General features: G+C 44.6%; 1 protein-coding gene across 5 annotated transcripts in view; it reads right to left on the minus strand.

The window, feature by feature from the left end:
* Nucleotides 1-2,648: 2,648 nt before the first annotated feature.
* The window catches only part of CTNND2 (catenin delta 2), an 892,725-nt gene continuing 868,798 nt past the window's right edge, over nucleotides 2,649-26,575 (minus strand). For all 5 annotated transcript variants that reach the window (XM_078066561.1, XM_078066564.1, XM_078066562.1 and 2 more), the window contains 4 exons: nucleotides 19,860-19,986; nucleotides 16,694-16,825; nucleotides 10,372-10,445; nucleotides 2,649-3,889 (listed from right to left, as the gene is read on the minus strand). In XM_078066561.1, coding sequence (XP_077922687.1) covers nucleotides 3,629-3,889; nucleotides 10,372-10,445; nucleotides 16,694-16,825; nucleotides 19,860-19,986 — 594 coding nt within the window. In that variant the 3' untranslated portion in view covers nucleotides 2,649-3,628. The remainder of the gene's footprint in view (nucleotides 3,890-10,371; nucleotides 10,446-16,693; nucleotides 16,826-19,859; nucleotides 19,987-26,575) is intronic.

Genomic DNA, 26,575 nt, shown 5'->3' on the forward strand with positions numbered 1-26,575 from the left:
TGGTTTGGAGAAGAACATGGGCTCATTGCTTTGGAGTGTTGTTGTTGTTGTTTGTAAGTAACTGGAGGTCTTGGTCTCTCAACTTCGTAAGGCCAAGGATTGTCCCCACATCCCAGATCCTTCTTCCTGTTTACAGGTTACAAAAGAGTATGTTGCCTTGCCTCGAGAGGAGGTTTTCCAACGAGCTCTCTCCAAGGAACGGAGACCAGTGCACTTTAATGAAGATCCCGACCTGAAATGTGCCACTTTCCCTTTGAAGGGACAGAATCACCAGGTGGGAAGAAAATTGGTTCTCAAAGTTGGACAAAATACTCAGTGTCTTCAGACAGCCAAACCTCACTTCTCAGGGGCACAGTTCTCAAGGATGGGGGGACAGTATCAGGCCCTAAAGAGGAGCTGAAGTAAGCGGAACAAGCAAACCAAATAAATTGAAATTTTGCTACTGAATTTAACACTGCTTTTTTTTTTTTTTAAACAGCAGTTTTCTGTAACATGTGAATCTTGCTAAGGTGAAATGGGTCATCAGTGATTAACGTTCCCCTAGTTAGCACCAAGTGGGATGTGACATCTAAGTCACCCTATTTCTTATAAACCTATTTGATATTTTATTGTCTAACTCATAATTGGGAATTCGGATTAAAGCATTAATGTGTGGCATGAAACCTGAATCAGTATTAAAAGGTCTTATTTTTAAATATTAATATCATTCAAGGTGGTATAATTTAAGTATTCCCTTCATTAGTCCCTGGTGATCAAAACTCTCAAGTGAAAAAAAATTGGTCTGTTTTTCATACATAATGTCCAGGTTTTACAACTTATTAAATGCATTAGGTGTATGTACATGGTCCACTACAGGGATTGAGAGAAAAAAATTTTCTAGTTTCTTTTCTTCCCTCCTTTGCTCTGAAAAACACCATTCCCATCTCAGTAGATAATCCAAGATCTGGAGGCCCTTGTAGACCCAAGAGGCAACTATTTGCGGGGGGCCAGGGTTGTGGTGGGGGTGTCGGACTTGGGTCACTTCAGTACAATGAAAGCAAAAACAAAGCTTTCTTGCCACTGGGGGCTTTTATCCAATACAGCCCTTGTTATGAATAACAAATCACCAGCTGATCAACCTTTACTGCCAAGGGAGCCTGCGGGGGCTTTAGGTCATTTCATGGTTTATGTAAAATCTCATCTACTTGTCTAGTACCCATCTATACCGCTCATGTATTTATATCATCTATCATCTTCTATCTATCAATCACTTCTCACTCTCTCCTAATTTACTTGTGTGTATGAGTGTGTGTGTGTGTGTGTATGAAAAGGGGAAAAGGATTGCTTTGAATAACAACAAACACTTTTAATTTTCTTCTTCCTACCTCTACGTCTGAAGCCAGAGGCCCCTGGCTGAACTGGTCATCCCTGCCCCACACAACGTGCCGTCAAAGAATCCCAGGCAGTAGAGGTATCCTTGGTCTTCCCCGGTCACAAATGCAGGCGATGCATGGACTCAAAAGCATCAAGGAAATATGAAATTCCTGCTAGGAAGACTTTTTAGCACATGCAGGAATTCCCTCGTGCGCAAATCCAGCCAGGAAGGAGTGGCATTGTTTACTTTTGGACAAGTTCAACCAGCTACTGGGTTATGCATAAGTCTTATCTACCTGGATGGACTTCACTAGTTCCTTCTATGACACAGATGAAGTGGATACATTGTTCTCAGTGCTGTAGATTTCTCCCTCTCCACAGGGGCTGGAGCATTCCTGTGAGGGAAGCCACAAATGTGGAGTCCTGGAGTAAACAGTGCAACAAGGTCCAGCTTGCAGGTAATTTGTAGGACAATTCATATGTAAATTTCTGTCTCCTGCTCTATTCGGGAAATTAGCTTTTCGTTTGCAAAAATATGCATGAACAAAAAATCTTTTGATTGTTGTTAAATTTGGAGAAGGAATCACTGATTTTGGACTTTGAGCTGAATTAAACTACATAGCGTGAAGGGGAGCAAGTTTTAAAGGAAGATGGCAGCCAATTTCTTTTGTTATTTAATTTTTATTTTTTCCAAGAACAGTTAACATTTACTTAGGCACCTATTGGCCTCAGTCACTTGCATCTAAAGAGCAAAGCTAATTTACCCACAGCCCGTGTTCTTTTAAATGGTTAGCCTTATTTCTTAGCTCTGTTAACCACTATTCTAACATTAGCTTCAAGTTCAATTTTAATAATCTAATCCATAATGGTCCACTGCTCCCTGCCACATGAACAAAAAGTTTGGGGGTAATAAGGCGAGCAGTTTACATTTTCTGTTGATACTTCAAGTAATTGGCCCTAAAGTGAAATTATTGAGTTGGCCATGGTTTATTGTGTTCTGAGGGCATAAAACATGGAAGGAAATGGACCTGTAGAAAGAAGTGGTATCCAAGAGTGTGTGAATGTGTGAAAATCTTGTAACTTCACTTCAACTGGCCTAATATCCTGAGTCACTAAATGGTCGGAAGGATAGATGGAGTACAAGAGGAACAAAGTGATGTACATTTATACCAAAAACCAGAAACAAAGCTTGTACAAGATGAACAGCAAATGAAATAGCTTCTATCAAAATAAAATCTCACACAGGTCATTTTTATACACACGTGGACATACACACACCCTCACACGCACAGACACACAGGCAAGAATGTGTATTTTGTAAGATAGGTCCCTGGAAATAGACATTCTTAGCAAATATGGATGACAGATCAATTGTAATTTATTTTCTTTTAACACTGTATCATCATAAAGAAAACTGGTATAAATGAAAAAATCTATTTCAAATATCTACATCTAAAATTTTAGGCAGTGAAAAAGCACTTTGTTGACAAGGAGTGTGGAATGATGTATGTTAATTGTCAGAAACTGCTGAATGCCTTGCTTAGTTGCCACAAACAAATTCACATATCAGAACGAACAATACTGCTAAATATTCCTTTTTTTCCCATTTTTTTTTTTTGTTAAAACATACTGGGAGAAAGAAAAGAAAAGAAAAACTGGAAATCCATACATCTTTCAAAAGTTTGAAATTGAAGCAATATTTAGAACCATAGATGAGGAAACACTGCCGCATGGTGTAATATACACAATGCGCTTCTCTTCTTTAATCTGTAATGTACATCAGATACTTTACAACAATGCATTAACAAAGGGCAAGAAACATCTTGCTGTACACAGGAACCCCAGTGCAACTTGAAGCCTAGAATCACAACGGATGAAGAGAGTAAACAAAGCGTGAGAAGCCGTCCCTCTAAAGTGTGTGAACTACACCGCCCCTTGTGCTTAACGGTAACCTTCACGCCCCACCACCCCGCCTGTCTCCTCTGCTGCCTTCCGCCACGTTCAAGATAAAGCACTTTTTATACTCTACAGCTCCAACTAGAAAGGTGTTGTACAATGTCATATTCAGGATCACTTCAGCTTCCTATTGACTTCCAAGTTAACGTTCGGTGCATTTAGCTTTCTAAAATAGCTCTTAATAGTTCCTTACTGGTTATCACAGCCTTCCTACGGAACAGGCTTTAACAAACTAAATTTGCAGGGGGAAAAAAAAAGCAATGTCTTGTGGTATGCATGCACATGCACTGTTCCCGGAGCGCCTCGTGCCGCCCACTCCTCACACCCAGGAGTCGGGGGAGGCCGGGTAGTGGCTCGTTTCATAGTTCAGTTCACTGTAGGGACGGGCAGCTGAGTAGAAGTCGACATAGTTGCCGGTGGACTTGAGTCCCAGGTGCATGGTGTACTCACTGGCGGGAGGGCGATGGTGAACCTGGTCCTCGAAGAAGGACTCGTCGTAGTTTCTCGTGGAATTCTGAAACGGCTGGTAGGTCTCGTAATCCTTCCTGCTGGGCTCCTGTGGGACGGGCTGTGCTGGAACCTGCACAGAAAAGAAGATCCACCTGGGCTGGTTTGCTTTCCCCGGATGCAGCCTGCCCAGGGCCAAGGCGCTGGAGCCTCCCAGGAAGGCTTGGCGGCCACCCACGCATCCACCAGCATGGCGCGTCTCCAAATACCGCCAACTGTTGATGGCCCTTCCTTTTAAAGGTTGCTTCCTGTGTCCACACACTAGCATTCTACAGAATCTTTATTTAAAAATATGATTATGGTAAGACAGACATAACATATAATTTGCCATTTTGACCGCTTTTAAGTGTATAATTCGGTGGCATTAAGTATATTTGTGGCATGGTGCGGCCATCACCAGAATATTCCAGAACTTCGTCATCACCTCAAACAGAAACTCGATACCCATTGAGCATAACTCACCATTTTCCTCCTTGCTTCAGCCTATGGAAGCCATCATTCTACTTTCTCTCTGAATTTCACTATTCTAGACACCTCGCGTAAGTGGAATCATATAATATTTATCCTTTTGTGTCTGGCTTCTTTCACTTTGCATAATGTCCCCAAAGGCCATCCATATTGTAGCATGGGACAGGATTTTGTTCCTTCTTAAGGCTGAACAATATTCCATTGTATCAGTATACCACATTTGGTTCATCCATTCACCTGTTGGTGGCCACTTGGGTTGTTTGCTCCTTTTGACTGTTGTGAATAATGCTGTAATGAACGTGGGTGCACCGGTACTGTTTGAGTCCCTGCTTTCAGTTTTGGGGTATGTACCTGGAAGTGGCATTGCTGGATCCTTTGTTAATTCGATGTTTAACTCTTCAAGGAATTGCCAAACTGACCTAAGCGCTGGACTTTTTATTTGATAACCTTTTTAAATATATTTTTTTAATTTTTAATTTTATTTTATTAAAAGATTTATTTATTTATTTGACAGAGAGGGAGAGAGAGAGACAGTGAGAGAGGGAACATAAGCAGGGGGAGTGGGAGAGGGAGAAGCAGCCTCCCCACCGAGCAGGGAGCCCGATGCGGGGCTTGATCCCAGGACCCTGGGATCACAACCCGAGCTGAAGGCAGACTCTTAATGACTGAGCCACCCAGGCGCCCCTAGATAACTTAAAAAAATTTTTTTTTAAATTTAATTTAATTAATTAATTTTTTTATTATGTTCAATTAGCCAACATATAGTACTTCATTAGTTTTTGACGTAGTGCTCATTAGTTGCATATAAAACCCAGTGCTGTAGATAACCTTTTTTAAATGAAAGAGGTATAGACTAGAAGCTACAGAACATGAGTAGTTGATTTTCCTCTTTCCTGCATTTGTTCTCTTACAAATTGTTCTCTAGGTGCTGTGATTCCAGACAAAGAGACAGTGAAGATGTACAAGGTCTAATGGTCACTCGGGGATCTTCCTGCCAGCGCAGTGGGCTGTGATCAATCCCTCTCTGGAGGACGGAGGCTTCCCACTGGTAGGGCTATTCCGTCACACCTGCCTAAGTGATCAGGGACCGTAGCCTCAAAAAGATACACAGAAAAGCACATAATGGAAAGAGGGAATCCACTCCAATATAACCTACTCAGAAGGACCGACACGTTTCCCAACTTGGTTTAATTAAGAATTGATTGACCTTGAGAATGCTGTGGGATTATGAAGCTTTTAGTTAGCAGGGAGGAGTCTTCAGTATTCTCTGGTGACCCTCAGCCCACCCCTATACTCCTTGTTTGTCCTTTTGTCCTTTGCATGTTACTGTCTGATGTCAGGGGCCTTGAAAGGCTAAAGGGGTCACAGGAGCCACTGAGATAGGTAAGGTCAAGAATTAGTTCCCTTTGCTTTGTTTTAAGGACAGTAAGACTAAGAGTGTTCACGGGCTGATAATTAGCACTTGTATGTGGGGGTCTGACTATCCCCTTTCCTTTTGACTGCCTCTGGGGTCCCTTTTTAAGCATTGTGCCTCTAAAGTGAGTGGAACCTCCCCAGAGCTAGTGCATACAATCATGCATGAAACTCTGCTCATGGCAATAACTGGGGAAGACGTCTGGTGTGAATGATGGAACACTTTTAAAGAAACACGATTTGATCACCTCCAAGCAGATTCAGTAATTCCCTATTAATTTAACTAAGGCTCGGCATGGAAACGTCCTATAGAAATTGGTCCTAGCAATAGATAATGATTTGTAATTAGCACGTTGTGTGTAAACGAATGCGTCTAATGACTTGCACATAATTCTTCTCTAAAGTAAGTGAAACTCCCTCTTTTACATGTAATTGATTTACACTAGTAATTGACCTGTTCTTCAAAGAAGTGGTAAACTTCATCATAGCTGACATCCACTCTGTCCCACACTTCCAGTTAGTGGTGGCTGATGAGTGAGGTGTCGGGCTACCTGCAAAAGATCTGTTAGCTTAAGAGCTTGGCCATGGGAGGGACATTTGGAATTAATCTTCAGCATCTGTAATTAAACAAGACCAGGTATACGAAATTACTTGGCTAGGCTGAGGTGTCCTGTGCTGTTCTTTGAAGAGCTGGGTGCTATGCTGAACTTCTGCACTCCAACACTGTGCTGCGACCTAAGCATGGAGCATACAAAGGGTTGGAGCTGGGTGGTTTAGAAAAATCACATGGGGAGGGAGCTAGAATTTACTGTGTTTCTATGTCAGTGGGCACTATATCCAACATTTAACAAATTCCTCTTTGTTTAACCTTTAATCATCTATCTCTCCTTCCCTTCCTCCCTCTTTTCTCTATTTTCCTATCCATCCATCCATCCATCCATCCATCCATCCATCCAATTGCCCCTTTATAGATGAAGACACTGAAGCTCAGAGAAGTTAAGAAACTTGTCCAGGATATCATGGCTAGTGGTGGTGTGAGACTGGGATTTGAACCCGAGTCTGGCTGACTCTGAAGTCCACATTTTCTCCACCACACGAACACAGTTTCAGTGGAGCCCAAGTGGCCAATCCTCAGAGGGTCAGCCTCACTGAGTTGACTCCAGGCTCTATAATAAGAAGGGAGGCCAGTGGACAAAGGAACCCTAGGAGAGCTCTCACTTCTTTGTGCCGGACTCAGTGGCTGGGGATAGGGAGGTCTGTGGGGGCAATCACTCACAGGCTCATGGCTCTCCTCCACAGTGGCTGTTTCTTTCAGGCTTTTGCATGACCTGTTTCAAATTTCTTACTGCCACCATGTTCTCTCTGGTTGGTGGACGTCTTTAGGTTGTGTACACGTTTATTTTAGTCTCTTACCTTGAGGAATTGCCTTTTTCAATTCATCTGTATTGGTCAAAAGTCTCATGTCAACCCCTTCTGAGGTTTAGTCCTGCAGTTCTGAGAGTGTGTGTAAACGGACTCTCTAGGATGGGTGACGGGTGGTATGCTGTGTTTGGAGGGATCAAATTTGCTCACTGGCCTCGTGGTGCAGATGTCGACGGCGGATGTACATTCGCAGTGGAGGAATGTTGACTGTACTTTATAATTTACTCTAAGGGATTATCTGACAGTATTCAAAATTAGACAGATAAAATGCTCTCAAATATAAGCCCTCCCCAAAGAGGAGCTAAAAATAAATGCATTTTTTTATGTTGCACTGTTTGCATAAAGCAGACTCCTATGAAGGAAGTAGAACGAGGCTCACGTATAGCAGTGGTGTATTCTGGATTTGTGTGTCTGTTGTGGCTCAGAGAAGCCCTGGTACATCCAAAGAGCCTGAGGTTGTTGCCTGCTTTTGCCTTAAGGCAGCATCCTTTTTGGGGTGGGGGGTGCAACCAGCCGGCTAACGTAGGGATACTGGCTGGGGTCCATGTTCTTGGCGCTCTGTCTTGTGGCTCCTACTCCCATAAAGTCATTGTTATTGAACTTTTTCCCCAATAGGAGGATGTTTAGTTTAAATTATGAAGGACGGTGCCACTTCTCTAACCGCCCCAATGTTAGCATGACGAGAGAAAACTGTGTTTAGTCCTCACTGGGTTTGCCTACAAACTGGATTGATTGCTAATACAAGGAAAATAGCTGCCCATTACAGATCTGCAAACTTCACCACAGGGCGAAAGCTGAAGACTCAGGGTGTTAATATACAACGAAAAAGGTCACATGGTAAGGAGTCATGGTTCTCAAAGTCTGGTCCTGAGACCAGCAGCACCAACATCACCTGAAAGCTTGTTAGAGATGCAAATTACCTACCAAGTCAGAAACTCTGGGGTTGGGGGCCAGTGATCTGTGTTTAGCAGTCACCCAGGGCATTCTGATTTGTGCTCAAACTTGAGAACCACTGGTATAGAGGAGGACAAATGGGACAAGAAGGCAGATGAGCCAGGTTGGAGTCTTTGCCTTTTCTGAGCTGGGTGACCAAAAGCAAACCCTTATCCTCCTTGAATCTTTATTTCCTCATCTCTGGGGACAATTTTACCTGCTCTGCCCACTTGGCGGTGAAACTGAGGACACCAACCAGGACCTAAAGATGCTGTTTTGATGTAATAATTTGATGGTTGCCATCAAAACACCAAACCCCTCTATCTCTAGTTTATGAACACAAAATTCTCTTGCTAGATATATACAGTTAAATACGTTTTCTTTATAAGTAGGGGATAAACTAGTAGAAGCTTAGTAGGATTTTTGGAGAGTTTAGGTAGTTAACTCTTAAAATGATGTCTGCAACCAGTTGATTAGAGACATAAACTGAGGACCATGAACAATCCCAGAATGTGCCCCTCGGAGCCACTGGGGACCATCCTGTAAATCTAGATTGCAAACAGTCCTAAGGAAACTATGGCAGCCACCCTGTAAGATGCCAAGGACCTCTGGGCCACACCAGGGCATTTCTTCACTGCCAATGATAGTGGAATCCAGGGAGAGAAAGGCTGCTATAGATAAGCCAATTCTTGTGATGAGCTTCTCTTGACCTACGGAGACTGAAGACTATTCCTACACCCTGGGATGCAAAGTCAGGGTCCTATCACATCCTGACCAGTATCATTAAGAGCTATAGATCTCATTGTACCTGGTATTTGCTGAAAGATAAAGGTTGGTTTCCATAACTGAAATTGTCATTTCCAATACATTTTGTTTCCATTTTCCTTTGTGTTTGGGCAGGCATGTTGATATGTGGATAGCTGGTGGCCTCCCCTGGTGATCACTTGTCTAGCGCTCATGCACTTATTTGTTCATTGACCTCTTTGCTTTTAGCAAAGAACAGAACTGAGGGAGGTAAAGTAGATGTTAGCAACGTGTCAGGCAGGCTATGGGGCCTGGGCATTCACCAGGGGGTTGCCAACAATACCAGATATCTTCCAGAGGAGCTGTGCATGGCCTGGAATGTTCAGAGCAAGGAGATAACTCCTCTACCCATTACCATTTCTCCTGGTGATGAGTGATTAGACAAAAAGGTAATTTAAGGTCAAGGAGATACTTTCCGTGTCCTCCTCCTTCTCTTGGAAATGGTCTTGCGCAAGATATTCTATCTGCTAGGAGTGGGTCCCTTTCCTTTAGAAAGATGCTGCCCTATCAGGTGTTGAGAAATGTTCAAAAACAGCCCATTTTCCCCCATGTTTACTGTCATCTGGTTATTGTGATCAAACCAACAGGTTTCAGATGTATCTCTCAGCCCAACTTTCCTGACTTAGGGCAGGAATCTAGAGCATCCGCAGAATCCAGCTCTGGCAAAGGTTATTAGTAGCCAACAGTTAGGAGGAATGACAAATGTATGAAGTTATCAATCAGTGAAGGAGCAGAGGCTGTGCCTTTTGCTTTTACAGTTCCCACAAAACCACAGAGAAAAAAAAAACGAACCTTCAGCGAATGTTTGCCAAAGAAGACAAACACACACACACTTAGCCCAGTTCTTGAAGGAGTTACTGCTTAACATTCCTCAAACTTGAACAAGTACATGAATCACCTAAATGTCTTGATGAAATGCAACTCTGATGCATTTGTTGCATCAGATGGATTAGGGGTAGGGGTCTGAGAAGAATCTCTTCCAACAAGCTCCCATGGGGTGCTGAAGCATCAGCTGAAGCTGGTCCCCCAACTAGACTGAGTAGCAAGGCACTCCTCAACACATCCCTTTTAGTTGTTCATTCTTGAACTTGTCTCTATTTTATTGGTAACTATCATGTATAATGAATGCTTTCTTCCAAATGAGAACTGGTTGGGTTATGGGAGCTACCGAATCCCTCTCTAGTAATCACACAATATTATCTAGTAACCAGAATCTTCCAGTAGTGTATTTGAGGCTTTTCATTTTGGATCATAGTAGAGAACTTGCTACCACCAAATGAAGCGAGTGGTTGTAGTGAAATCAAAGAGTGTTTTCAAATTTGAGGCCATTCTGATGATTGCCACCACCCCACGCACACTATGTTAAATGTGAGTGGAGAGCAGCAGAGAATGTTATTTTCTTTTTTTTCAGTCCTTTACATATGTTATGTAGAAGCTAATTCATTTTTTCCAATTCCAGGATATTTCATGCAAGTCAAAGGGGAAAATGAACACAAATGTGTGCGTCTACTTTACCTGGTTATGTTTGATGTCTTCAGCGGGCGCACCATAGGAATTCCTATACAAAGTTGAAATTCCAGTGTTTTGAGCTAAAAACAAGAGGGAAACAGAAAGTATTAGCAAAGAAGGCAAGATTTCAAGTGAGGAATAATGGTGATCGAGGCAAGTTCTTGCCCTAACAAAAAAACTTGGTTTCTCCAGGTGCATTCCAAGTGCCATGCCACATGGAAGAATCCTTTGGTTCTGGACACTTCATTTTATATGCAGATGTAAGAAAAAAGAACAGTTAAGTATTCTATCAAATCCCCACAGCATGGGAGTTTCTTGCAGTCACATTCAGACTGTAGGCAGGGTCAGGCCAGGGCAGCAAACAGATGGGCATCTTGCCAGGATTCTTGCCTTCTCTGGTGAGAACCAGTGGGTAATAAAAGCTGGTCTCCTGCACTGAGGCATGCAGGCATCTGTATGAGCAGCTTAGCTTTGAGCTGGAGAACGACAAGAATGAAATTTCTAATTTGGGCTCACAGAGTGCTTAATCATCGCGCAGACAGTTCATTTCTCAAAGGCCCGAAGGACGGGCAGGAAGTACCATCTGCATCTGTCCTGCACATCTGGGTGGCTGCAGCTTTGGAACCCGGCTCCACACAGGGACACGCGCCCCTCCCCTCTCTTGAGATGGGCCTGTAGTCTAGCTGAAAGGAAGGGAGATCTCCTCCACTTGCTGGCAGCTTTCAAAGGCACGGGCAGGGTTTGCCGACTTCCTCCCCTAGAACCCTTGGGGCTCATGCCACAGGCCCAGAGGAAGGGCTCAGGGTGCCATTCTGCTCATAGCCGTGAAAGGGTCATGATTTAAGAAAGTTCTAGAAAAAATTGTCAAGTGTCAATGGGGGTATAAAACACTCTAGAAATAAAGAAAGCCTTATCTTTTGCTTCCAGTATCTACGGAATAATAAAATAAGATGACACACCATAGCTGCTCTCTTACATATACAGTTACTCGAGACCCAAAGTCAGTAATATCGATCACTCCACCCATGACTATTTTTTTAAAAATTTTATTATGTTATGTTAATCACCATACATTACTGGGTATTTACCCCAAAGATACAAACGTAGGGATCCGAAGGGGTACGTGCACCCTGATGTTTATAGCAGCAATGTCCACAATAGCCAAACTGTGGAAAGAGCCAAGATGTCCATCGACAGATGAATGGATAAAGAAGATGTGGTTTATTTATACAATGGAATATTATGCAGCCATCAAAAGGAATGAAATCTTGCCCTTTGCGATGACGTAGATGGAACTGGAGGGTGTTATGCTGAGCGAAATAAGTCAATCAGAGAAAGACATGTATCATATGATCTCACTGATATGAGGAATTCTTAATCTCAGGAAACAAACTGAGGGTTGCTGGAGTCATGGGGGGTGGGAGGGATGGGGTGGCTGGGTGACAGACACTGGGGAGGGCATGTGCTATGGTAAGCGCTGTGAATTGTGTAAGACTGTTGAATCACAGACCTGTACCTCTGAAACAAATAATACATTATATGTTAAAAAAAAAAAAAAAGAAGAAGAAGATAGCAGGAGGGGAAGAATGAAAGGGGGGAAATTGGAGGGGGAGATAAACCGCGAGAGACTATGGACTCTGAGAAACAAACTGAGAGTTCTAGAGGGGAGGGGGGTGGGGGGATGGGTTAGCCTGGTGATGGGTATTAAAGAGTGCACGTACTGACTATTAATTAAAGCACCTAACAGCTATGCAGGAAAAGTCCTCTTGGAAAACTGCTTTAGGAAGTGAGAGCTGAGTGCCCATTCTGAATTTTAAAGGCCACCCTGACATCTTCTCTGGTTGGATGTGCGTTGCTCCCGTCTGTATTTTCACCTGGACCCCTGCTATAGAATCTTCCTTGACAGCCCAGCTTCCACCCTACCGACCCTGCTCCTCCACCCTCGCCGTTCCCAGGAGCCGAGCCGTCTTGCTAGACAGCCTGGATTATGTTACTGCTGTGCCCTGCCAAGGTACGAGCTGCAGGATTGGGGCCCTGATTGATTTTTCTGCAGTGTCTCCCTCCCTCCTTCTCTCGTCCAGGGAGCCCTAGCTACGCTGGCCCTCTTTCCTCGCTGGAGCGTGCAGCTGGTCTTACTTCTGGGATGTTGTGCTTGCTGATCCTTCTCCCTGGAACTCAATTCCCCCGGACTCTGACTGCCTCTCCCTGTCGGTGTTCAGTCTCTTGCTCGATCACCTGAAAGCAGCCCCGCCCACCTGGTACCCCACGTCTCCTGAGCCCGTTTATCTTCTCCATCCTACGCAACCCCACGCGGTACTACCTTGGGGGTGAGCCTGTTCTACTGTCTACCTTGCGCGACACCTCCCTTCACCTGCGACGGCAGAAGTGCCATGAGGCCAGAAATCGGTCTGTCCTGCCACCTTCGCCCGTATGTGGGCGTCTGGGACAGTGGCGGATGCTCACAGAGTCAGCGCTTTATTTGCTGAGGGAATGAATGAAGAGTAACCCTGAGAATATATGCCCTCAGAGTTACGATTTGCTGATTAAAAATGTCACTGCAGGGTGAAATTTGTGGTTTTCATTTTTCTGTTACTTGGAACAAAATGCATTTTTTATTCGTTGGAACATGCGCTGTTAGAGCCTTATGCTCCTCCTCTTCCCTGTCTCTTTGGTGGCTTCTGAGCTAAAGATGCACCTACTGGAAGTTCTTTCCTCCTGCTCTTTGGCCCACTTCGCCTGTTTAAAAGAGGCTGTGTAGCTGAGATTGAACTTGTGGCTTTCGCAGACACATGAAACAGGTGTCTTCATGAATGCTCGGCCCTTGTACATCTGACCTAAGAGGATACTCATAAGGAAATGCCTTTTCGTCTTTTTGTATAGGCCCCCATTTCCAACAGAATCAACACATGGAAGATGAGAATGGCTTTAAAAAGGCGTAAGAGAGGCTGACAAAAACGGGCTTGACCGTTTGATGTAAAGGCATCTGGGAAGCTCAGATGGGAGGGCAAAATCCCCTGGGTGAATTTTAAAGTCAGGCCATGTAGCCGCTGAGATCACACAGCCCTCCTCTGATGTGTGCTTCTGACCACATAATGTTCCCGGGGAATCATGACCGCAAGAAATCGCTCTCACTGGCCTGCACGGCTGCATGAACAGCTGGTTCTGGCTTTTGGAGGGCTCCCCGGTGGCAAGAGAACACTAAGGGAGAAGACAGTTTAAAAAAGACTCCGTCTCAGCTAGATGATGAATCCAGAAAAGGTGGGTGGGGGGAGCCTGGCACACCAGCCTAGATAGATCTGCATTTCTAAGGGCTCAGTAGAGGAGACTCAAACCCAGGCAAGGACCTGCTTTCCCTTTAAGCTGTCCCACGTTGTGTTTTGAGGCTGAAGCTTCCCATGGCTTTCCCACAGCAGAGGGAGTGTTTTCTTTGGGGGAGATGGTAGGACATCCTCTGATGTCTTAGCAACAAGGGAGACGGCAGTTTTCAGATATTTTTCAATGTACTATCCTGTAAGGGTCCCCTGGGTATTTGTGAATGAGAACAAGGACTGCTCTTGATGTGGAGGTCACAAGAAATCTGATCTTCAGGTCAACACTGAAATGATGGGCATGTGCAAAAGTGCTGTAGAGCCTGAGTTGGCCATTCATCCTTTCCATGCCTGTGTGAGACATCAGCTTCCACCCAGGTTAGCTGGGGACTTATTCATGCCACTGTGGAAGATGGTAAGTAGACACCTCCTCCATCACCACCTCTACCTCCACCATCACCACCTGCTCCATCACCACCTCCATAATCACCACCTCCACCAATACCACCTCCAACTTCTCCATTACCACCTCCTCTATCACCACGTCCTCCATCACCCTCCTCACCATCACTGCCTCTTCCATCACCATCACCACCTCCTCCATCACCTTCTCCACCATCACCAACTCTACCTCCACCATCAGAATCTTCACCATCTCCTCCATCATCATCACCATCTGCTCCATCACCATCTCCACCATCACCTCCTCCACCATCACCACTTCTACTTCCACATCACCTCCTCCAACTCCACCATCATCACCTCCTCCATCACCACCTCCTCCATCACTTCCTCCACCATCACCACCTCTACCTCCACCATCACCACCATCACCTCCACCATTCTACCTCTACTTCCATCACTCCAAACTTCACTACCTCCACTACCACCACCACCACCACCACTATCTCCACTACATCACCTCCACCACTACCATCACTACCACCTTCACCTCCACCACCACCTCTACCACCAACACTGTAGATAATACAACTAACTTTTACACAGTACTCGTTGGCTTAAAGGGAACCTTCCTGTATACGTTCAATGTTCTTTCAGGCTTGCTAGATGATTGATAGTGTAGTTTTGAGTTTTTTTTTTTTTTTTTTGAATTGCTTTTTAAAGTAAGTCAGAGCAAAGATGTTTAAGCCTCTTACATCAGTTAAAAAAATGACATATATCTCAGTACTGGAATTATCAAGATCCCTGTCATTAAACATCTAGAAACATGTTAGATTTTATTTTTTTCTTTTATTATGTGTGCAAGGAAAGATTATGTACCATTGGAACTATTTCAACAGAAACACACACACATTCAAAAGCCTTTTGAAGGATTCTACCAGGCAAGAGAGAAAAGTTAAATAACAATGCAGTCAACTTCAGATTTGTTCTTGTAATTATAATCTCAACTGGTCACCCCAGAGTGCCAGCGATGTGGCTACCTAGGGCAATCATAATTGCAAAATGAATGGGCCAGGGGAATTGGGTGTCACTACTCCAGAGTAACCGGTACAAATTAGATTCTCTGCTGAATGCATTGACTCTAGGGACTCGACATTCGGATTCATAGCTTCCTCTGTTCATGCTTGTCTACAACAGGGGAAACATTTAAGGCAGGAAAGCAGTGAATAAGAATAATAAGGTATATCCTGTGTAATGAGTGCAGGCGTGAGACATTCCCTGGTAGGTGTGTATGTGGAGGGCAGAGTGCTGACCACGGGGGTTTATTGTGCTTTTCTCTCTTGCAGTCAATGCTGAGTTACTATGGAAAACACTGCCTTGGGGGTAAATGCATTTACCTTAGAAAAATTTATCTTAAATGGCCTGGGTTTGGTAGACCTCTTAATAAATCATCCAATTTGTCTATTCTGCTTCCCTGCAGGTCTACACCTAAATAATAGCTGAGAAACTCACACTTTTAAGATCCTCTTGATAAGAAGGTCTCAGTGTCTGTTTAGGATTATGGCCTTCACACCTCAGTTTCATGATTGGCTATGTTCTGTTAAAACCCTATTCCTCATGGCCTATTTTCATGAGGGACCCATCTGTACTTCCACGTGGCATAGAGGGGGTGGAATCCCTAGTGGAGATCCTGTTGGCTCTGGCAGCTCAGTTTTCAAGGCATAACCTCTTCTACACCAATGCCCCCAAGTCCTGCTTCTTGGAGGAAGGGAAAAACCAGGGCAGGGGAAAGTGTATGGAGAGCCAGGAAGGGATGATGAATGGGAACAAGGAGAGTTGTAGAGAACAGAAGGGAGTTAAGGGCAAGGCTGGTTATTAGAAAGGCCGGGCAGCGCATGTTGGATGGGTGGCGATGGGCACCAATTTTGACCTTGCTGGAGTCCCAGTTGATGAGAAGGGAGAGACAAGGGGTATGATCGGGGTAGTGAGGGATGGAGGGGATAAAACATCAATGCATCCATAGAGAAATTGTGATTATTGGTTCTAGTGAATCTCCTTAGGAGTCTGTCATGATAAAAGATGGGTTTCATGTCAAGAAGAGAAAATGTCTCAGCAGGAGTTCCGTGGGTTTCCCTGAAATCCTCTTTCTTTGTTCCCTTCCCCTCTCTTCCCCTTCTTTTCTTATCCATTTCCCCTTCCTTCTGTTCATGATGGCAAAGCTTGGCTACAGCGCACCCACCATCTTGAGTCCTCTCCACTCCAGATTATGCCAGCTAAGAAGAAATCTATTGTGACTCCATTCTCTAATTTGAGGGAATATTATGAGCTGGGCAAGCAAGAAGGAAAGGGGGAGGTGAGAGGTGAAAGAATAAAATGTGCATAAAGAACATTTTCTCTTAGTTAATTTCAGGTATAAGGCACTCAGTTTTTATTCCTCTGGCTTAATCTCCTTGCCCCCAATTCCTGAGACTCCTTGCTGTCAAGCTCTCAAGTGACTTGCTAGCTGCTAAGTCCTGCTGAGCTGCTGAGTGTGGCTTTGAGTCTCATGTCCCGGCCCTTGACCCTGTCCCAGATCACATCACCAGCTCGGAGGAGAAAAGGCACATAGCTGCGCTCACCTGTCATGGTGTCTTTCCTGGAAGTGTGTTCTCCTTTAGTTCCGTGGTAAGTGGCATTGTTGCCAGTGGATTCATAGTCTGTTTTCCTTTCTTTGAGGCTGATCATTTCCCGAGGTGAAGCTGGGGCACTTGCTACATAAAGAAATCAAAAGGAAGACTCTCTGTGTCTCATTCCACAGCACAGATAGCTTTTCACACAAACAGCTAAGGTCATGAAGACACATGGCTCAACCTATACCAGTATGTGTGCATGGACCTGCTGATTCTTTGTTCTTTTAGCTCTCGTCTTTACACCTTCCCTGTACTCCCTGTCACTTGGTGCTTTATAGTTAAGGGGGCACTCAGCTTGGGGGTTGGTAATTAAAGACTATTTCCTGGGGCCATCTTTCTTAGAAAGATATCCTGATGGGGACGTGACCCACCAAAGGTGTATAAGACAGTTTTAAGAATGAGATCAGACTTGTTTTCTTTATTTCTCTTTCTCTTCTCTTCTCCTTTCTTTCCCTTCCCCTCCCTCCCTTTCTCTCCCCCCTCCTCCCTTCCTTCTTTTCTTCCTTTGTTCCTTTTTAAAAATTAGATGTGTTTCAGAGGAGCTGTTATTGATCTTGGAGAATCCCTGATTAAAATAAATGCAGTCTTACTTAAATTCTGAGTGACCCAGAAACTGTCCTAAAGGAAGCCAGATGAACACCCAGGATGTTTTGTGGGGCTGAAGTCACCCAACCTGCAAAGATCAGCCCAGGGGGTGGGCTGGGCAGGGTGTGCGGAGAGCTCATTCCCCGATGAGATATCCTTGATGAACACCCCCAGCAATCTCTCCCTGGCTGCTTGCTGCCTGTCGGACTTGGGGAGGGAGCCCCAACTTCTCTTTGGATCCCTGTCATTAAGTTTAGTATCTTCTATGGGCAAATCCCTATGCTAGACACTGGGAAACAGAAACATGAATCATGTCACTTTCTGAACTCGTGGAGGTCAGGAAATGGACATGCAAATAAACAGAATCAGGGGCAGAGGGCTCAGTAGACGTTGCAGCCACATGCGGGCGAGAAAAACAGAGGGAGCCTTTGCCCATCCTTTTCTGAGAGGCAGCCTACCTATTTCTCAAACCTACCCAAACAAAACCCAGGCTTGCTGCCCAGCTATCAAAACCCTGAGAGGTCCCATTAGAATTAAATCCTTGGAATACTTTCAAAAATACTGATACTTGAGCCCCACCCAGAACCAGTTGCATCAGAGTCTCTGGGTGTAAGTCTATTGGGAAGACAGGGAAGAAAATGGCATTTGCTGCACATAACTGGACTGGGATGTGTGTCTAGTTCACGCGTGTTCTCAGAATATCGGCTGCTGGCTCTCGCTCACCTCCTCCACCCTTTACCGCTCTCGCTCCTCTCTTCTGTTCTCTTTCTTCCTCTCCTGGGAGAGTCCTTTCCCTGCCCTTGCTCCTTTGCCTCTAGGTCCTCCTGCATAAAGGCTAACCTTTTACGAGTCACTGCCAGGCAACCACGAAGGGACAAAGGAGCCTCTTGACCAAAGCTCTCAAAATTAGCATCTAATAGCGCGCAGATGGTGGGGTTTAGTAAACTATGTCAAGTGTGTAATTATCTCTCAAGACCTCATACACAGTGGTCCGAGTCTCTGGTAAACTAAGATTATACTCCTGGAAAAAATCAAATCACGCCAACAAGTGTTCACTAGGTGTCTTTGATGTGCCTCAGGAGGAAAGAGCAGGCTTGGGGAGCTCTTCCCACTCTGCCCCTTCTCCTTCCAGGCACCTTCTGATCTACTGTGTCTGTTCATCCTTCTAACACTGATGTGTTCACAATAATTAGGGCTTTTAAAAAGACACCATCCTCGTGCTTCCCAGACTCACTATTCTTTATCTTGTTAAGATGTCTGGAGGTAAGACACGTGAAAGGTCACCCCTGTGCTTCCAAAGGTGGAAATTTCTCCATCCCACGGTGGTGTCCGATTCTCCTCTAGTGGAGGACCGAACATTACAAGCGGTTACACCACACTAGAAATAGAAGCTTTCATGGGGTTGGGAGAGAGTCATTTATTTCAGTCAAATGTTCCCCATTCATGTCTGATTTTCATTATCATTCTGACAGTAAAGTGTGGTGTAAAGTTTGACGGCCAACGATCTCAAGGGCAGATGAGCACTCTCCTACCAAGCCCTCTGAGACCCAGTTGCCCAGCGGATGGAGGGCAGCAAAGAGCAAGTAGAAACTCTTCCTAAATAAAAACCTAGATAGGGGTGTGTGTGTGTGTGTGCACGCACGTGCATGCACGTACATACACACACATGTGCACACACACACATCTATCTAGGTTTTTATATAATTATTTATCCATCCTTCCTTCTCACAACAAAACTCGAAATGCAGAAATCAAAAGAACAGTCTTTAAACTTACACTTGGAATAAAAACAATGAAGACTATGCCACTATATATTAAATGATGTGCTAATATTTTGCCTTTAATTTTTTCCTTAATCTTAGGCATTATATAATGTGATGAAAAGGGTATAAAAATGAAGTATTTTTACAAGTAAATAAGAGTAGTTAGTTGAAAATTTAAGCAATAGGAACGTGACAAAATTAGAAAAAAAAATTTAAACTGAGTGACTTAATAGTTCCGGGTGGTTGTGATAAGACTTTATCAATGATTTATCAGCTGGTTTAAAGGTAATAATAACCGGCTAATCAGATGTGGAGTAGTAATGAAACCCTCAATGAGATATTTCAAACGTATGTCATTTTAAAGCAAGAAACAGCATGCCCTTTCTCCCTTACTCTATTATTCCAATTATAATCAATACAATGCAACTCAAACTATTTTAAGTTGGAAAAACGTCCACAGAAAACCCTGATTTGCAAATATCTGACAGCTATCTTTATTCTCATTGCTCACTGAAAGCAGGTCCATGACATGCATTTCATGTGTATAACTGTTTGAGATTTTTAGAAATCTGTTGGATTTGTTCTGAGTCTGTGTAAACATAACACAATGTCACCACTGCTAGAAAAGAAAACGGACTCATTTGATATTTCTAGCAAATGTCCAGACTGGGATGGCTCTCCTTCTGGGGGGTGGGTCAGCTAAGGGGCTGGAAGGAGGGCCCTGCGCCGAGGGAAATCAGGCCTGGCTGGCTCTGGGCGTCTCTTACCTGAGCGGTTGTTGGGAGACACTCGCACAGGGGAGATGGAGGGCGTGCGGGAGGAGGAGTAGGGCCTTTGCCGATCCCTCTCGATGGTTGACGATGAGGCTACGAAGTGATACTGTGACCATCCATCCTGAAATAGACAGCATGTTCCTATTAAGTGGGGAAGGTGGAGTGATTCTTCATCCCCTGACATTTCACAGTTCCCAACATTTGATTTTGCAAAACATTTCTACAGTCTGTCAAAAGAGATCACGGAGCCCTGCTCAATCATCAAGGTAGCAGAGAGGAGCGTGAACTGAGACCCACCTCACTCTTTCCAGACAGCCTGCACGGGGAGGGCCTGCTTTTAGGGCTGGCTTTCCTTTCCAGATGTTGAATAAATGGTCTCTTTATTTAAATGGAAATACGATGCTCAGAATGTGAGATGACCCTGAAACTGTCTATTCTTTACCTACCTGGTTCCAGCTCTGCCTGGACCTCTTCTCAACAAGACCGTCACTGTGTATTCACACCCAGATGGGTATGGTATGTTCTCTAGTTTAATCCAGGAACTGTATTTTTCACTTTAGAGTCTATTCGAAATGTGTCATACCAATTAACCCACCATTAAGCCTTCTTTTTTATACAGATTTTTTTTATTTATTCATTTGAGAGAGAGAGAGAGTGAGTGCACGAGCAGGAGGGAGGGTCAGAGGGAGAGGGAGAAGCAGACCCCCTGCTGAGTGGGGAGCTTGATGCGGGGCTCCATCCCAGGACCCTGGGATCATGACCTGAGCCGAAGGCAGAGGCTTAACCGACTGAGCCACACAGGCGTCCCTCTATTAAGCCATCTAATATCTAGTAAATATGCAAAAAGGCACATACACCGTTTTTCATTATAAAAACCAAAGAAATACACTGTGGATCATTTCATGAATTTAGAAAACATAAAGAAGAAAAAAAAAAACTGTCAATAGTTCCAGGTTGCCCCAGAACTCCTGTTAACACACCACAGTAACTCCTTCCAGTGTTTTCTCCTTTTTAATTCAAGTTTATTTGTATCAAAGTCATATGTCAAATGGCAGTGACAGCAGCCCAAGGACCACCTGCCCACCCCCGCCTCCCCATTCCTGCTTCACAGAAGCAACCAGTTCAACTCTTCTGGCTTTTTTCTTTTTCTGGTTACATTTAGATTTTTAAGGGACTCCACGTTCTCTTAAAGAATCATTGCAGACAGAAATAGATGGAAGTTAATGAAGAACAAAATTCATACTCATTTCAGTATTTGTGTCTTTGTTTCTCTAATTCTGATTCCTGTTCTGTTTGGCTGGTAGGATAAAGCCAAGGTTGGAAGTATGCTATTTTAAAAGCTATTACCTAGCACTTAATTGAGAACTTAGTACAAGACAATATTTTCTCAACAATCTCATAGGCTGGATGCTATTTGTGTCCCATTTTACTGAGCCTCAGACAGTTAATAGGCCACCTAAAGTCACACACTAAGCAAGTAAAGAAATAGTGATACTGAAATGTGGCATACTTGTAAGTACTGGAAGGTGAGGGGATCGAAGAATTCAGGTGGGGAATACTGGTGGTGTTAGTTTATGGGATGTGGCAGTGGAATGTGTGTCACTCTGGGAACAGTTAGCTTTGCAGCAGGGACCCGGAGGATGATAAGGACCCAGATACCGAAGACACAGCCTGGAGTTCCCAAGCCAAGGGAAGAGCAGATGTGAAGGCAGGTGGACATGGTCTAGGCGCATAGGAGAGCCACTGGAAGTCCCTGTGGCTGAGGAGTGATCAAGGGGCACCAGGAAATCAAGAAGCCTTCTGAGTGTCTAGAACAGTTTGGGGAGAGTAGAATAGAACCAGGGATACCAGGTAAGAAGCTATTCCACTAGAGTAGGGAGACATAATCCTGGCTTGGATGGGGGCCGATGATGAGCAATGGGCAGATTTGGCGTCTGTGCTGGAGGATTTGTTGATGACTTGGCTATTGGGTGAAGGAAAGAGGAATCAAGCTTTACCCCAGGGCTTCTGGTGTGAACCACAGGGGACTGGAGGTGCCATTTACTGAGATAAGGAATACTGGGAGAGAAGTAGCTTGAGGTGGTGAAACCAATACTGCCATTTGGGACAAGTTGGGTAGAGATGCCCATTGGACATGAAAGAGAAGCTACAGAATAAAGCGGAATCTGCAAATCGGGATTTCAGGAGCAATGTCAGGGCTGGAGATAACATTTTGGAGTTCAGCATAGAGATGTTATTTAGAACAAGGAGAATGGATAGGAACATGAACGCAAATAAAGGCAAGCAGGAGACACAAGGTGAGCCCCGGGACACTCTAATATTTAGAGGGTGTGAAAAGACAATTCAGAGGAGCCTGAGAAGGGACAGAGAGAGCTGGAAGGAGGGCCAGGAGGATGTGAGGTCAGAAAAGACCAGTAAAGCAGATGCATAAAGGAGAAGGAGACAACTGGATGATAGGCAAGACCAGGAACTGACCACCAGCCTGGGGAACATGGAAGCCATGATGACGGGGACAAAAGTACTTTCTTTGGTTAGGCTGGCATATGTCTAACTCAGGTGGGCTCCAAAGATAATGAGAGTTGATGAAGGGGAAGAGTGAGCACAGACCACCTTTGACAAAGTTTTATTATTATGGAGAGTGGAGAAATGGGGCTTGGAGAGGTTGAGTGACCAAGAGATGTTTTCATAGATCACCTGGGAGATTCTGAGCGTTTCATTCACCATTGGGAGTGACTCAACAGAGAGAAGCAAATTGCTGGTGATGTCACAGAGGAAGCAAGCAGTTGCAGGTGGGATTTCACGGAGGAGTGCTGAGAAGATTCAGGAACAATGGGCTGGTGGGCCATGGAACAAGAGTGAGGACAGCCGGCCTATGTAGCCACAGCCATAGCAAGAACATGGGAGATTTGGTGGCAGGAGGATGAGGACATTCTCTTGTATTTTCTTGCTTGTTCTCCAGGTGGGGTGAGAAGTGAGGTCATCTGCTGAGTGTGAGGAAAAGTTGGAGCTTAGAGAATAGGAGGGAGGAGGGGGACAGAAGAGAGGAAGAAAGGAAGGTATGAAACGGTTCTTGGGGGGCAAGTTGATCATAGCCAGGGGTCTAGTGGCCAGGGTGCTGAGAGGCGACTTGAGGCAGGTGGCAAGGAATTTAAAAAGAGACAACAGGTCAGCATGTTGCTTTTCTCCAGCCAAGTTCAGCTGCCCTGTGGCAGGTATGGACTAGATGGAATTGGATGGGAGTGGTCAGGAAGGAGCTTGGAAGGCTACAGGGACTGCAAATAGAATGCCATGGAAGCCCATGGAATCCAAGCCAGGGATAGAGGAAAAGGAAGATGTTGGGGAAGAGATGGAGAATGAAAACTAGTTGGTGGGCTGCAGATCCTAAAAGCATCATAGGCTGTTGGGGTGAGAGTACTTCACAGATGCCGGGGTTTTTCCTAGGGAAGGGGATGGGAAATGAAACAGCTACCACGTGAGAGGGCAGCAGGGAGGCGGGGATAGGGATAGCAGACCATGGGTTAAAGAGAGAGACGAATGGGAGGCAGGTAGAAGAAAAGTGGGATATTGGGGTAGATTACTGGATATTCTGAACCTTTAAATGATAAGAGTCCAGTAACCGTAGATGACTCAAGAGTCTTGACTGAGGTGATGAGGGGCGTAAGGCATAAGTTCTCCTCAGGGAAAGGTCGGGGAGTGTCATGCTAAGGGGTAGGTGTCAGGACAGAAGGAGAAAATGTCTCCACGGGAATTCTTTGCATTTCCCTTCAGTCCTCTGAGGGTGGTGGCAAGGATGGGGAAGGAGTAGTCTTACAAAAGCATTTGCAGGATTGGAACCATTTCAAAAGTGTATATGTGGGGTGCCTGGGTGGCTCAGATGGTTAAGCATCTGCCTTCAGCTCAGGTCATGATCCCGGGGTCCTGGGATCGAGCCCCACATCGGGCTCCCAGCTCATGGGGGAGTCTGCTTCTCCCTCTCCCTCTGCCTGCCGCTCTCTCTCTCTCTGTCAAATAAATAAAATCTTTTTAAAAAAGTGTATGTGCATCCATTATTCATATCTGGGAACAATTTGAAAAATTGAACAGGCATTCCTTTCTTTTGAAGGTAATGCTTTGCTGACTGCAAAAAATCCTTAAACATGAACAATAGAAGTGGATCATGTTATGTTTGTCTCACAGTTTAGAAGATATGCTCTGGGGTTCCAAGTAATGGCTCAGGGAACTGTTTTAATAAAAACTTCGGCTTCTTTGGTCATGAATAAGTCATGATACTCCATATGTCATTAAGGGCAAAGTATTTTACAATAAGGACATCAGCTAACATTTCGTATGTTCTAAGACCAAAGGAGACACTAGGCATCAACATGGCATGACTCTAGGTTGGGTTTAGTTTTACTTGGTGAGATAGCAATGGATTAGTCAGCATCTCTTATGCAGATGATCGGAGATATGTTTTGCTTGCAGTTAAGATTCCATGATGCTTAGATTACATCGGGACCATGTAAGTACTTACATCTCTGGAAATGTCAGGAAAGTGGATGTAATACTAAAACTGCTTACAAAGGAAGAAATCCTTATAGGGATGCACCAAAAAAAAGGTTTCAAATCCCTCATAAGACCCAATTCCTGGCCTACAAAGGCATGGCGGAGGGTGACTTGCAGGTAACCTGTCTGTGGGTAAAGGGATCAGCACATACTTGAGGATGATGAAGAGCATGTTTAGAGGCATCGAGAATGCCAGCCTCAGTCTGACACCTCGGCACATGGCCCTCGATTGTATGCATGTGGGCCCAGAGACTTTAATGGAGGTGGGAAGGGGAGCTTAGGGAACAGGGCCAAGTGGAAACCCGATGAAGTCTCTTGATGAGAAGAGTTTCCTGAGCCCCAGCAGGGGCAAGGAGGGGCGACCTGGTTCCTGCGCATGGCCGTCTTCCCTCTCATTCACTGATGCAGACCGAACATGGAAATCCCACATTGCTACTACGCTCAACAATGCCCAGGAGGGACCCCACCGTTTTAATTCTGTGGTAGGAATTCCCCAGTGTTATGGAAAGCAGTGCATCTGATGCTGGACAGGAAGGTACAGATCAATCAATAAGTTATGTTGAATAATTAATTACCTTGAAGATAAGTCTCATGCCCCTCCACATCTTTTCCTGTGTGAATTTTTTTGGTATTCAACTGAAAAAAATACTGCTTTGCTTTCCAAAGAAGAAGAGACATGAAGATGGATTTTCTTTGGGAAGTTATTGCTGAGCTAACATTCCTTTTATCCAACTAGCCATGTACATACTTGTTAGCTAGCCAGCTTGCAACCAGTTCATTACTCATTTACTTCCCAGTGTCACTCAGGAAGGCTTGAAAGTGGTTTCCAAAAAAAAAGACAACTTGGGCACACATTTTTTTTTTTTTTAACATCACTTTCCTCTTTGATCACTATTTTTTCTTCTTGAAATTTTAACTCATGGTAGACCAGAAGCTTTTTCCTGAATTTTATTCTATCAGGTGCTCAACCACTGTCCCCTTCACTTTATCCCTTTGCCTTCTAGGGGTCCGATAAGAAACCTCAGGGAAGAAAAACAGAATGAAGAACAGCCACAGCACCTGGGAGAGGGCCGTTAATCCTTAATATGGACGATAAGGGACCCTTTTAATAATCTATCTTTCACCTCCAGCAGAATGACCAAGAAAGTTGGTGCCCTTCAGCTCAAGTCCCAGCCAAGCTGTCAAAAATGTGATATGATATCTGTGCCTCAAATTGGTTTTTATTTTTAACACATTAAACTTAAAACTGGAGGTTGTTAAATTGTTCCAAGTAGACAGAGATAGAAATCCAAAAGAGAAGAGGAGTTCAAAGTCATTGAACTTTAAATTGCTGCCAGGAATAATCTGATTTTCTTTATCTTCTCCTTTTACTGTGCTTCCACCCATTTCAGCTTCTGTGTTAAGAGTTCCCAGCCTGTTTCTTTGTGAAACTGTATTATTCCCCAAAGCTACTACCCTCCACGTTGGTAAGTTCAATGGTCCAGAGTGTGTGAGAATCAAGGTAACGTTCTTCTTCACGGGCTCGAAACCCTTTGGTCATCACCCTATTTCCACCTGCCGGTCACTCTGTTTCGTCCCTGCGTACCTCTTCCCCTTAAGTACTGGAAGGTCTCTGAATGTACAGCAATCTGCATTTTATGTTTTTGCCCATCCTGGAAACATCTCCAAGACTGTGCTATGGGAGAGGCTTCCACGAACAGATTTCAGATGTAGGGACGAAGCGGCTTCCACGCTGGTCCACATGAAGTTAGTGTGACACACACTTGCCCCGTAGCTTCTTACTCTGGAAAGTGCGCAGGACACTGGGCGCAGATCGGCACCTGAATGTGTTAAGTCTGCGTGCAGTGATGGGCTAGCGCTGTGGGTCAAGGCTGAAAACTGCTTTCACCTTGGGTCTCTCTGTGGACAGAGTGCTGAGATGAGAAGGCCGCCAGGAGTCAGCCCTTCTCCCCCAGTCAGTGTCAGAATCACAATTACCGGTGAGCTCTGCCTCGATTTCTTTTCCATAAATCAAGGGCAAAAATACTCTATCGGCTTGGGGAGTTTTAAAAACAGTAATGCCTGGGCCTTGGGCCCTGAGATTCTGTCTGGATTGTTCTGAGTTTCTGTTTTCAAAAGCCTCCAGGGTGATGTGACTTAGGAGCGTGGCGGTGAACGGCTGACTTGGG

This window comes from Halichoerus grypus, chromosome 2 (genome assembly GCF_964656455.1).
Source record: "Halichoerus grypus chromosome 2, mHalGry1.hap1.1, whole genome shotgun sequence".
In the NCBI taxonomy this organism is placed as follows: domain Eukaryota; kingdom Metazoa; phylum Chordata; class Mammalia; order Carnivora; family Phocidae; genus Halichoerus; species Halichoerus grypus.